The 14,102-nt window shown below is 40.7% G+C and overlaps 1 protein-coding gene across 1 annotated transcript in view; it reads left to right on the top strand.

Annotated features, from left to right (window-relative positions):
* Positions 1-338: 338 nt before the first annotated feature.
* The window catches only part of COL22A1 (collagen type XXII alpha 1 chain), a 200,051-nt gene continuing 186,287 nt past the window's right edge, over positions 339-14,102 (top strand). The window contains exon 1 of the mRNA XM_053982357.1: positions 339-927. Coding sequence (XP_053838332.1) covers positions 339-927 — 589 coding nt within the window. The remainder of the gene's footprint in view (positions 928-14,102) is intronic.

The following is a 14,102-nucleotide window of genomic DNA, read 5'->3' as shown; positions in this document are numbered from 1 at the left end:
CTGTCCAGGTCATTTCAGAGCACTGCCTGAGTAAAGGCACTGCAATGAAGTCAGAGAAAAATATCTTCATGTACATGCAGGGGGTGTAGCAGAAGGATTGAGCAGAAGTATTTAGAAGCAGAGGAATGGAAAGGGTTTGCATTTCAAAGCCAAGTCTGTGCTGCTCTGTAGATATCCTGAAACTGATGAGGTGAATCACAAGGAAGAAGGGCTGGGAATCTGCTCATCCTCTGCAGGATAGGGAGAAGGTTTGCTGCCTCCTCCAAATTGCTCACTAGGGAGCTGTGTCGAGGGAATATTTGGTATGTCTGGTCCTCTGCATTCATCTCCCCTTAACAATGTTTTCTGCCACTCTTGCAGGTTGCAAGAGTGTTCACTATGACCTTGTCTTCCTCTTGGACGCCTCCTCCAGCGTCGGAAAAGAAGATTTTGAGAAAGTTCGTCAGTGGGTGTCTAATTTGGTGGAAACCTTTGAGATTGGCCCAGACAAAACCCGTGTAGGGGTGGTGCGATACAGCGATCGACCGAGCACAGAGTTCGACCTGGGAAAGTACAAAACCCGTGAGGAGATCAAAGAGGCTGCACGAAAGATTCAGTATTATGGGGGTAACACAAACACTGGAGATGCTCTCAGGTACATCACCACCTACAGTTTTTCCAAAGAAGCTGGTGGGAGACTTAGTGATCGAACTGTTAAAAAAGTGGCTATCCTCTTGACTGATGGAAGGAGCCAGGATTTTGTCTTGGATCCAGCCACTGCAGCCCATCAGGCTGGTATTAGGATTTTTGCTGTGGGTGTTGGAGAAGCCTTAAAAGAGGAACTTGATGAGATTGCGTCAGAGCCCAAGTCTGCTCACGTGTTTCATGTCTCTGATTACAATGCCATCGATAAAATTCGGGGGAAGCTGAGGAGGCGTCTCTGTGAGAGTAAGTAGAACTTTCCTTTCTGCAGAATTAGAATAGGTTCAGTTAGCATATAGATATGAAAAGCTGTGATTGTTTTCTTTCATGCTTATACTTTATTTTCATGTCTCCTACTCCATTCTACTCTGTAAGAGATCACTGTTCAGGGCCAGGTTGGGTGCAGCTTTGAGCAGCCTGATCTAGTGGAGTACTGCTTATGGCAGGGATTTGGAATAAGGTGACCTTTAAGGTCCCTTCCAACCCAAACTATTCTCTGATGTTATGATTCTATGATTTTACTAGAGGAGATGTGATGGATATTTCTAGCAAGTCAGTATTAACTATAGGTCAGCTTCCAGAGTAAACCATGAATTCCCTTTTAGCTCTGATATAGCTCAATTACTTTATAGTAATTTGGATTACTGAATATGAATAGTGATGTCTTATTTATACCCAGATTTTGGTTTACTTTGTATAGAACCCTTTCCCCCCTTATTTTCAGGCATTGTATTGTGAAGAGAATGCTCTGGGTGCTGCTGGGAATGATCCTTAAGGAAGCAAAGGGATGTTTGTGCTTTTCTGCCTTTCAGCATCCCAACTCCACTGACAGCTGGTGTTCTCTAGTGCTCTGGCTGCCAACAGCATAAGCATTGTTGATGTTTTGAATGACTTTTAATGGAGAAAAGTGGGGGGGATTTGCACTGCATAAATGATCCTGATTTTCCAGCTCCTTGATGAAGAGGATGGGAATGGCATTGTGGCTGCTATCTCCCAGCACTTTAATAGGAACACCAATCACACAGCCTGTTCTTCAGCCACTGATAAATCACTCTCTTGTTCTTAGTGACTACATGAAAGCTACCTGGTTTTGCTGCTTTTTGCAGTGTATGTTGTGATTACTGTGAACAGGCCTCGTAGCTGATGTGAAGATCTGTTCTTGCTTTCTGAGACCTCCCTTTGTAAGAAAAAAAAACCTCTGGGCTTATGTAGGGTCCTTAAAGAGTGACAAGTGCAAGCAGGCAGAGTCTAGTTGACATTACCTAGCAATTTCAAGGTGTTTCTGCTTTTTTAGCCTAAACATAAATGGGTAATGGAGGGTGTAATCCCAGTACAAATGGAAGCCACGGGGAATAATAACTGTAAGCTATACAGATGGAAGGAGTTTGTTTTTTTCTGTGAGAATCTTATTTAATCATACACACAACTGGGCTCTAATAGAAAATGGTAAACCCTTCCAAGAGGCACATTTGACCAACGCAAACAACTTCCTGTTACAGCTGCTGAAACTAAAAATGTGATTTTCCTTTGTAATTCTGCCACTTTCCTCTTCCAAAGCAAATGTTTACTCTGCTTTGTACCTGGGACATCATTTCTTGTCTGCTCAAAAAAATCTTTTATCTTCCTGTCAGAGTATAATACCATCTGTCTGTGGCTTTCTGAGCCCATCCTGTGTCCACACAGGCCAGCATAACACTTCTTCAATTGCAAAGGATCACTGGGAGCATCCTTCATCCTGGATGACAGGCACTCTCCAAGGTGTTTGCTTCTACCTGCACTGGTGAGCTTAGTGAGGAATGGGGGCTGTGCTCAGTTCAGGACACATCTCTGCTGCTTCTTCCTCCTGAGGGGAGGACTCCTCACACTCTTCCCCTGCTCTGGCATCAGCTCCTCCCTCCATGTGTCCACAGGTCCTGCCAGGAGTTTTCTCCAGCATGGGCTGGGTCACAGCCTCCTTCAGGCATCCACCTGCTCCTGTGTGGGGTCCTGCAGGGGCTGCAGGTGGATCTCTGCTCCCCCATGGACCCCCCTAGGCTTCAGGGCCACAGCTGCCTCTCCATGGGCTGTGCAGGGGCTGCAGGGGAATCTCTGCTCCGGGACCTGGAGCACCTCCTGAGCCTCCTTCTGTACTGGTGTCTGCAGGGCTACTCCTCTCTCATAATCCCACTTCTCACCTCTGACTACAATTTCTCCCACACTGTAACTTTTCACCCTTAAATACACAATCCCAGAGTCTTCCCTACATTTTTTCTTCCTACATTTAAAACAGGGAAAGTGCTCTTTGGCAGAATCAGTGTTATCATACTTATTTAATATATTGCTTTGCATGCAGAAAGCTTTCAAGAGGAATGATGTCTAGATCAGGTCTATAAAACCATGAAAATATTGCTGAAATGGAGCATGAGGTAATGAGAGCACCTCCACCAGAAATATTCTGTTAGAGAGCAGTTAAATTTTTTGTTACCTGCATGTGTGAGGTAGAACTGTTTTGGGGGGTGAGAGAATGGAGATGGAGAACAGGACCAAGTGATTTTTTGTGCATGCACCACTTTTAAATTCCATGTTAATGCAGTAAGAACAGGAAAGAAGTTCATTTGATAGCTAGGCCTTCTACATGTTTAGAAGATCAAACTTTTAACAGCTGTTGCAGTTAACTTTCAGTGTTTTAATAACAGCTCTGCATAAAACATGAACATACGAACCACGTGGTGGGTGGAAAACGTGACCAGGGCTCATGCCAAGCTGCTGTTTATTTTGTGCACACTCTGAGACAGGCTCTGGTTTTAATAGACATAATCCTGTGTAAGCTCCAGGGAGACACATGAATTAAAGGGTGGAAATGGGAGGAAGTTTTTTTGTACTGACCACTGATGAGTCCTCCAGTCCTGGTACTGCTACTGAAATGTGAAGGGTTGTGAAGTGTTGCAAATGCTGGATTTCATGCCAGCAGCTGTTCAGAATCTCTTGTCTCAGGCCTTCCTGGACATCTGGCCTAGACTCTGTCATTCCATCTTGCTATATTTGACTGAATTTATTGCTAAGAAGATGTCATCAAGGGCATTAATAGCATTTTAGCTCTCATTTGATCTTGTGGCAGTAAGCATAGCATAATCAAAAAAAAAAAAAAAAAAAAAAAAGTCTGCTCAGTAGGACATTGTGGCAGGGGGAGATATTTTTGCCACACATATCCATTACATTTTGGATTATAGCTGACTGGCAAGAATGGGTGATGCTTTCGCAGGAAATATACAGAGATACATTCTGCTAAAAATTCCAGAGATGCTACATGCTTCCTAAATACAGTTTCTGCTTATATGTTGTAGGGACAACAACAGGCAGCTATGGAATATTTAAAAATATGCTAGACCGAACGACAGTCATGACATGAATCTCAGCTACTTTGCAAACAGAAGGAGATGAGGCTGAATTGTTTCAATAATGGGTTGGTACCAATGCTCTGCCATTGATTTCGTTGATTTAGTGAGTTCTGTGATAAGGTATCAAAAGCAGTCACATGTCCAGATGATTCACAACATTTATATTTCTATTTTTACACATCTTTGCTGACTTTGGGTAGTGTATGAAGTGCATAAAATATAAGACATATGATACCACTATTCTGTTACTGATGATGAAGGGCTTCCAGCCTTCAAAGCAACACCTTGAACATCCATCAAAAGGATAGTCTGAAAGCTTCAGAAATGTCTATTTTTGAGGTTGGCTTTGCCCAGGTTCATGATATATTCACAGAAGAACAGCAAGCTGTTTCTTTTTGGCCTTTAGTGTTAAAAATACCTCATGCACAGAGACCATGACAAAGGCATCTGAATTGCCATATCTTGATTGACACTTCCTTACAGACTTATCAGTACAGTAAAATCTCACAAAAATACTGAAATATTGGAACATATCAACACCTAAGGGTATAACACACATTTTGCTGCTTAAGAAGATGTCCAGATTAAGTGCAGGTACTAAGAATTTGATCATCACCTGAAAATCTAGTGGCTTACAGATGGCTTTGGAAGTCTGTTTAAAGCTCAGCAGACTGCTGCTGCTTTGCTGCTTTTTAAAAAGCTGCAGCTGGGCAGTGACCCAGCTGATGTCACCTCTGATATGTCCTGCTGCTTTTTGATGTTACACTCCCACAGCAGTCGTGGTGCTTTTCTCAAACTCTGTAACATCTCCATCTTCCAGCAATCACTCATGTTACAGATGACAGGATCACTCATCCTTTCATCACCACATTTGCTGGCTAATTGCAGTTTCCTGTGAAGGCATGAAAGGTCTGTGACAGAATTTCCAACTGATTTATCCTTTACTTGAAACTAAAGGAAAAAAAAAAGACTTTTCATGGATGTGAGGAGACAAAATGTTTGTTTAGTGGTGATCTTCTGCCATTTACTTGAAGAACTGTCTGGTATCTTTTGGCTCCAGGAAGCACAGCAGAGATATTCAGATATTCTTTTTCTCTTACAGAACTTTTTATTTTCAAATAAAATGTCTGAGACTCTCAGATCTAATTTTCCACTCGGTCCAATCATCACCAGCTTAGAGAGAAATGGTTCCAGAGCTGGTGTCTGGCAGGCAGCTTTGAACTCTGAGGTTGATCTGTGGCTGCTGGTTGTCCCTCAGTTTCCCCACAGATCATGCAGAAGTGATTGTTTTCCCAGATCATAACTACAGCTCTGTTCTGGCACTGTGTAATCTCCACATCATTTAAATGTTGCATGTCCAAAGAAGGGCATCAAAGCTGGTGGAGAGGCTTTATCATGAGTTCTTTGAGTAGTGGCTGAGGGAGCTGGAAGTGTTTAGCCTGGAGGAAAGCAGGCTGAGTTGGGATCTTATCACTCTCTACAACTCCCTGAAATGATGATGCCTTAAGTTTCTAGCTTTTATATTTTTCAGGTCCTGTACTGCATTAGTGCATAACTCTGAACTCCATTTAGGGTGTTAGTAAGATGTCTTCACGTTTTGGTCAGACAAAATGATCCCTCCAGGCCTGACAGCCAAGGATAGCCTTGGCCTCAGGCCCAAAAAGTAAAAACAAAAGTGAACTGGAGGGAAGCAGACTGGGGGAATATGACTTCATTACCTGAAGCTGTAATTGGACAATTAAGTCCTGATATGAAAATAGACAAAACTTATTATATCTGTCTGATAAACTTGTGACCGTTGTCCATCTTGGGTGTAGCTTCTGTGAGGCTTTTGCACTGCCCAACATGTATCTATTGAGGGCCTTTAATAAATACTTTATTTTCTAACTCTGTCTAGCCTCTGTTCTAGGTAGCCATTCCAAGGCATCATAGCCAGGTGGGGATTTGTCTCTTCTCTGGGGTAACAAGGAATAGGATAAGAGGAAACAGCCTAAAGTTTCACCAGGGGAGGTTTAGATTGGATATTAAGAAAAATTTCTTCACTGAAAGGCTTGTGCAGCAGTGGAAGAGGCTCTCCAGGGAAGTAGTGGAGTCACCATCCCTGGAGGTATTTAAAAGACAAGTAGGTGTAACACTTGGGGACGTGGTTTAGTCCTGGGTTAATGGTTGGACTCAATGTTCTTAAGGTTTTTTTCCCAGCCTAAACAATTCCATGATTCTAAATAAATTCTTATTTTGCTTGGCAAAATGAAATTAATAGGTTAATTCTGAAATTTGCAACAGTGCTGTTTTATGACCAGCCCCACTTCTAAAAAAGAAAATCTTACCCTTCCTAACTTCCTTCTCCCATCTGCCAGCAGATGCATCTATGTGGCCCCACCATGAACTATAGCAGGAAGCCAATGAATATTTTTGTTTCCTTTCCCAGATTAGTTTTTAATCAGATTTATTTCACCATGCTGTCCTAGGGGAGGAACTGGCACAAGGTGAGAGCAGCTAAGTAGGAGCAGAAGACCTGGGTTGTGTCCTTTGGTGCAGTGCTAGCTCATATCAGCTTGATGAACATTAGTTAAGGACTTCAGAAAACTGAGAAAAATCCTTCATGTGCTCCCAAGGCAGACCTGAGCCTGTGATCTGGTGTGCTCTGGTTTATGCTGTGCATAAAGTGGATTTCTGGGTGGGTTTTTCCCATTCAAACTCCACTTCTAGGCTTCAGCACAACTTGCTTGCCTTGAATAAACACTTTGCTTAACCAAAATATCCCACTGCAGATGGATCTCTTCAGGATCTTGTCCCATTTTTCTTAGACAGGCTTTCCAGTACACATAATTGTTGCTGTTTTACTACTGCCTCAGCTCCTGTTGGTTCAGGGAGGGATGGCAGAGCTCTCCTCCTCAGACAGGCTGTGTCTGGCTGGGAGCATCTTGCTGGGGGTTGTTGGTAGGAGGGATGAGCAAGCTTGCCACCACCTTCACTTAGACACAGACTGTCTGTCAGTGCCTCCAGGCAGCACTTTGATATTTTTGTGCACCTGGGTAGCTTTTCTCCTCCAGAATGGATGTTAGCTCTGTTAGAGTTTCAGAGAGAGATTTATTGTTTTATTTTCATTCCCTTGTATGTTGGAAAAAGCAATGTCTTAGACATTGCCTTCAGGTGATGAGGGCATTTCAGCATCTGTGACCTGATTTCTTCTTTTTGCTGAGGGAGAAAAGATATGAATCCAAAAGTCATCCAAAATCCAGAGTTTTAGAAATAAGTCTGTGACAGAAAATGGTTTTACTTCTTTTCTTTGATGCATTTTGTGAGAAAAGGAGTCTATTCCAAGCCTGCAACTTCATACAGACCACTTGGAATATTAATATGGGACTCTGAAGATATGAATATAATAAAATGAGATCAATTAAACTTTTTGCACTTGCCTTCTTTATCTCTAGCTTCTTTATTCAGCAGTTACAGACAAATAGAGTAATCATAAACCACAGGTAATCACTTTATGTAAAACAGTGATTCTCTGGACTGCCAACAACATCTTGTCTGAAATCACAAAATCTGGCTGGATGATAACATCTCCCCTAAATTGCAATAGGTTTTCTTGCATTTCAGACAAGAAATCTCTCTGAACAATGCTTGATGTACAGTAAAAATAATTGTAAAGGCAAAGACTCAGATAAAGTAAGTCCCAGATTTAGAAAGAAATATTGAAACAATCAGGAAAAGCATGGGTCTCACAGCCCTAGGAAAAAGTAATGTGCTGCTTGGAGGAAAAAAAAAGGGGAGGGAAATGTGGTGACTACAGAAGCCATTTCTAAATAATGTAGAAGTGAAAGAGAAATACAGAAATAGGAACAGGCAAAAAGCTGGAACATATTCTTATGTGATGGAAGTATCTTGTTTTTCAACACTGTCTGCAGCCTACATTGATTTTGCAGGAGCAGTGGATACTCAGCACTTTCAATATTAAGCTGTGGAGCAGAATATTGAATACTTCTCCAGCTGCAATCAGAAGGAGGCTTTCTGTCTGCTCCAGTGGAGTCCAAATGATGGGGTAAAAGAGATAACACACCCTGTCTCTCTTGGTGTGTTCTGTCTGAGAGGAATGCTCAGCAGAAAGAATAACCTCTCAAGATGGCCAGATGCTCAGCCGGAGACTAGGGAAAGGCACTTAAAAACCTCTGGGGCTTTAGGTTTAGTTACAGGCTTTTCTGTCCAAGAAAAACAAAGCAATGAGGAGAAAACCCTTGGCATGTGGCCTTCACAAGTCTTAAATACTTCAAATTTCAGCAGATTTGTAAAGTCAGGCCTTTCTTCCTCCTTCATTTACAGCCCCTAAACTGACCTGACACTGAAAGGACATCAGTTACTTAAAGTCTTAGTGTTCTAAGCCTGCTTTGTGGTAAATTTTTATGCTTTATGTGACTATTCACATCAAAATCTAATGGTAACTCCCAGCACCATCTATAAATGGAATAGACCATTCACAGCCTGCTGTGGTTAGGTGCACCTGCAAATTAAAGATTTCCTCTGCTCTCCCTCGATTTCGGCATGTAGTTCTTTTCAGGATAGGGAAAGTCTGGGGAGGTGCTACGGAGATTTATTCCTAGTTCTCCTGATGGACCTGGTAGAATTTATGGAAAATTATAGAAAAGGTTGAATCTGTATCAGAGCATGCAATGTAATAAGGTCATAAGATTTTATACTTCTAAACCCCAGTGGGTTTCCTGAAACCCCCAGCCTCTTATAAAATGAGTATTTCTGTAAACCCACCATAGCAATGGTGAGCTTGGTCTCTCAGGGATGGTAGGCTTTTTCTTTTGCTCCTGGCTCCATAAATACCAGCCTCAAAGCCTTATGAGGAGTAACTGCAATGAGAGCTGCAGATCCTGTGATTCAGCCTAATGAGGGAGTCTGGAGGTACCATAGCAGGTCCTGGATTTCATAAAAGGATGAAGTGTTTGCTTGTAATAGGCTGCCTGTGTCACTTGGGAAAAGGTTTGGCACAAAACTCAGCTTTCTCTTAAAATCGATTAACCAGAAATTTTGTGACCTTTCAAGATATTGAATCAAGTGCATCACCTGATAATTGAACTGATTTTGGAAACAATTTTACAGACAGAAAAGAAGTATAAGACCAAAACTGTGTTCAGAGCTAGATAAGCTGTCACATTAACACCTGGAACAAAATGGGCAGTACCACCTATTTTTTAAGATCTAGGATGAAACCATTGCTTCCAGTTCTGTGCTCAGCTGAGCTGTCTTTAGAAGCCTGTGTTATTTATTTCTGTGACCAAACCAAAGCTGGGCATTTAAGTTTTAATGGCTTATTTTGAAGCTGTAGGTAGATCATAAAATCATAGAATGGCCTGGGTTGGAAGGGATCCTCTCATTCCAGCCCCCTTGTCATGGGCAAGGACACCTCCCACTAGACCAGGTTGCTCAAAACTCCATCCAGCCTGGCCTTGAACACTTCCAGGGATGGGGCATCTGGTTCAACAGATCTGTGATACCTGTAAACCTTGGAACCTTGCATGGTCTCTCTGTAACAGAGATATTCATGTTATTACTAGAGTTCAAACTCAAGTGATAGAATGATTTCCTTTCTTATCCTTTGGCAATATGAAGCGGTGCATCCTTTCTCTTGCAGAAGTTTGTAAACGCTGCTGAATTTCAACTTTTTTCTTTTTTTTCTCTAAATAAACCAAGCCAACAAACAGAATTGAATTCTAATGTACCAGTCTGTTAAGAATATTTCTTCCCCAGTGGTAGAGCTGCAGTGTGGTTTAACTGGTGGGCTATTTTTGTTAGTAAATTGTAGGGTGAGTGATTCAATCCCATCAAGTTCCCTACAAGTTACACCCAAATACCAAACTCCTTTTCAAATCAGTAAGTTTGTTTATTATGCAAAACAAAAGCAGTGTGAGTGCTCTGACACCTTGGATAATTGCTTTTTTGATGAAGTACTAATTAAGTTTTTAAAATGCAATTAAGAAATTGTTGCAAGCTCTGCTGTATCAATGTACTTAAAAAAGGTGGTGAATAGTTCTAAGTTCTGCATAAAATGTTTTTTGGCATGCTGTATATTTTGGGAACTGTGAGTACTGCTGCTAACCCTGGCCAGAAGTAGGGAAGGTATCTTTCAAGTGAGGTAGCTCAATTGGATAAGGCAATTTTTGTCACTGGCTGCCCTTGTCTGTTGAACAGCAGGGTCATGTGACATAAGGTTCCTAAACCCCATTAATTTCCTTATGGATTAATAGTCAGCATTCAGTGTCAGTTTGGCTATAACTTCATCTGTACTCTAGGAAATGAAGGAATTTATATATAAGATGCACATATATGTACATATGTTTGGGTATGTGCATAAGACATGTTTGTTTCTATATGTTTAAACTCTGAAAAATAAACCTGTGTCCTTTCAGCCTTAAGTATGAGTATTGTCTTACAGTGAGGTAGATAAAGCTATAGCATGTTAAAGCTCTGGAGAGGATGAAATACAGGACATTTATACTGCAGACTACACACAGTCAACCCAATCCACCACCTCTGGGTGAGACTTCATTTAGCTACACTGCCATAGGAATCACTGTGCTTTGTTCCTCCAGGGTTTTACAGCAAGATGGATAGCATATCTTAGTTCTATCCATATGTTAGTTCTACATGTACTGTAAAAATCTCTCTGATTTGGCACTGAAGATGCAACACCTCTCTCAGAGGCTGCAATGCTAACGTGACACAGGTGGGATGGTGCAGCAGAATTTTAGTCACTAGTGCTAAAGCCTTGTGGCAAATGACTCTAATAGCTTAGATCAAAGGGTGTTTCTGAGTTGAAGATTGAGGTTGGATCAGAACTGAAAACCATAAATAGAATTAAACAATTTTGTGTCTTTATATTCAGGTATCTTTGGTAGGATTCATATCATCTACCTGCAGTAGCCTGAAAGTTATTTGTCTGTGCTCTGTTGATAGACAGTGGAAAGGAGTAGGCATCTCAAGAGAATGTTTCATCCTTTTTGAGGGTGACTGTTTGAGACAGGTGACATGATTCAACCTCTGAGTGCCTCTTTCTTTTCATTCACTTTTGAGAGAGTTTATATAACTTTCTCATTAGATTCTTTGCCTTGACAGCCAAAGCAAAAGAGTTGAACCTTTCCCTGCCACGTTCTGGGAGTACAATAAAGTTTGTTTCCTTATGCCAGTAAATTCAGTCTGCTGGAATTCATATTACTGATGGATATTCAGGCCAGTGTTGTTGCAAGCTGAGGTGGATGTGCTGCAATTCTCTCCCTGATGCTGCAGGGTTTGTGCAGTTGAAGGAGACAATGTCAGCTTAGAGAGCTGTTAACAAGTATTACCATATGTTTAGGGTCAAACATTGTACTGCCAAATATATTTAATCCCTAACGGACTACTCCTGTGAGAAGAATGGCTCCCTCATCCTCGGCTTCTGCCTAAATCTTGTGACAAATTGGTCCTTGAAGTTAACTGTGCTGTGATATTACCTGCTGCAGTCTGTTGACTCATTTATAGCAAGGAGATAATACTTTAAAAAACAAATAATGACTGCAGTACAATTAAGAGTAACAGAGACAGCTTTTTAAATTGCTGTTATTGAAAGATACCTTTGTTGCTAATAGCCTTTTTGTTGTTGCTGTTAATTGAAGCGTGACTCCACTCGTGCTTAATGATCTTTCCAGTTCTCACTGTAACAAAGTCAGACCCCAAACCAGACTGTACTTTACTGGAATCAAAATGGGAAGGATGCCAGCTCAGACCAGCTTGAATGTAAACCAAACCCATGTTGCTGGTGCATCCTGGTTGTCTTCCCATAGAAACAAACTAAAAATTCACTTGGAGGACCTGGTGAACAAACCCAGTGGAAGAAGTGCTGTGATAAATTCATCCTGCTATGAATGGCATTGAAAAGCTGACTTTGAGCCAGTGGTGTTCTAATTATGGGTTAAGGTAATTAAACAATCTTTCTTATCTGATTATTATCTGATAGAAAAACCAGAAATGGCTTTAAGCTGAAAGAGATTAAATCTAGATTAGATAGTAGGAAGGAATACTTTGAGGGTCGTGAGGCACTGGAACAAGTTCCAATGGACCAGGACTTTGGTGTAGCAGAAGTTTTGGAACTGAAAGATCATTCAGGTCCTTTCCAAACGAAACCATTCTATGACTCTGATTTATTAAAATTTTCATTGAAGTCACTCTGAGTGCCTTTTGCAGAAGTGTCCTCTGCAGTAGAGTGTTGGTTTTGGCTGGGATGGAGTTCATTTTTTTTCACAGTGGCTGGTATGGAGATATGTTTTACATTTCTACTGAACACAGCATTGAAAATGTAGAGATGATTTTGTTATTGTTGAGCAGGGTTTGTCTGATGAGATACAGCATGCCTTGTCTCAAATATTTTGACTTGTACATAAACATAACACATATAAGGATCATGTTAGAGAAAGGATGTGCTCAGGACTAACAATTCTTAAGGGACCAAAATGATCCAGAGCAATGTTTGAGTCACAGATTCCTGAAACCCAGTCTCAGTGCTCTCTGGTGCAGCACACTGATCAAGCACTTTGGAAAGGTCACTTTGGTGTCTAGACTAGGAAACTGGATATCCATTTCTTTCAATTCCTGACACCATATTTCTCTATATATTTTGGCAGTGTCCAACCCCAAAAGTTTTGCAAGAGGGCAGATGTTGGCCATAATGCTCCTTCCCTAGTCGAGCTTATTGACAACCTGTAATCTCCACTCCCACTCCAGAGAAATGACCCCACTTCTACACCTATGGCTCTATTGGAGCTCATGGCTCTAGTGAAAAGGGCAAGAGAGTATTAAAATAGAAGGAAATCAACATTACCCTTGCTTATAATAAATGGGATAGAAGTCTTAGTTGAATTGTGAGTGTATAATACTCACAAAATAAAACAAAATGTACTGGAAAATTTACTGTGTTAGTTTATTTAGGGATGTATGTGCTAACTATTCCTCCAAGCTATCAGAGCTCTATGCTGGAACAGTGAATCATGCATATTGATTTTTAACAAAGTTGTTTAAGGACAAGTGTAACATTTACAGAGCTGCAAAACTTTCAAAAATTCAACAGCATTTACACTGGCTGTTCTGATTTCTATTAGCAAGCATAGAAGCAGATGCCTGTCTAATTTACCTGCCTGATAAATTGTTCTTTGTAGTGACCTTAATAATATCCTGAAGAGTTAATTTCCTGGGCTAATATTATATTTATAATTTATTTATCACCAGCTGAGTATTTACGTGCTCACAGCTTTACAATCTGTAGGACACTGCGGCTTCACACAATATAAGATGGTACACAGGAATCTCTTTAATGTATGACTGGCTCAGAATCAAGGATTTTTATCTTCTATAATTAGGAGTTCATCCCAGTGGGTGGGATGTTTTTTTCATCGTAAATCCTTTTGCATACTATTATTTAGTTAAAAATACTGTCCTGTGTGCTTGATGACAGCACAAGAAAACAGAATAGGAACTCTAAATAAATGGAATTATTGGATGGGTTGCTACACCCTCCCACCACATTAATCTCTGCAAACTATTTTTGAGTTGATTATAAGTAATTTGGCTTTGGAGGTTGATATTTTTATTTGTTCTAGGGGGCCTGTAATAAAGAAAAGTCTCTCAGCTTTTTACTTTGATTTTTGTGGGCACATGCCTTGACCGTAAAGTGTTAGGTGCTACTGAAATGTTGAAAAATATCTCTCACTGGGTCAAGAAAATTCTTGCTTGTTCAGATCCTAGAGAAGGTTGTTCCTTTTTTTTTTTTTTGTTTTTTTTTTAGGTTCTTTAGTTTGTCTTATAACTAAAGCATTAATTTCTATTTTGGAGCATAGAGTAGTTTCACTCCTCTGTATTTATGCTCAGTAGAATCTCACTGCTAATTATTTTCCACGAACTAGTAGTGTGTAAGATAATAAATGTTTAATTAACCAAACATCTGAGAAAGTATTAGACTGACTTGTCATAACTTTGTACAGCTATTTGCATACATTCTAGGTTATTTCT

This window comes from Vidua macroura, chromosome 1 (assembly GCF_024509145.1).
Source record: "Vidua macroura isolate BioBank_ID:100142 chromosome 1, ASM2450914v1, whole genome shotgun sequence".
Lineage (NCBI taxonomy): Eukaryota > Metazoa > Chordata > Aves > Passeriformes > Viduidae > Vidua > Vidua macroura.
Note: the sequence above shows the minus strand (reverse complement) of the source record. Positions and strands in the feature narration are given on the sequence as shown.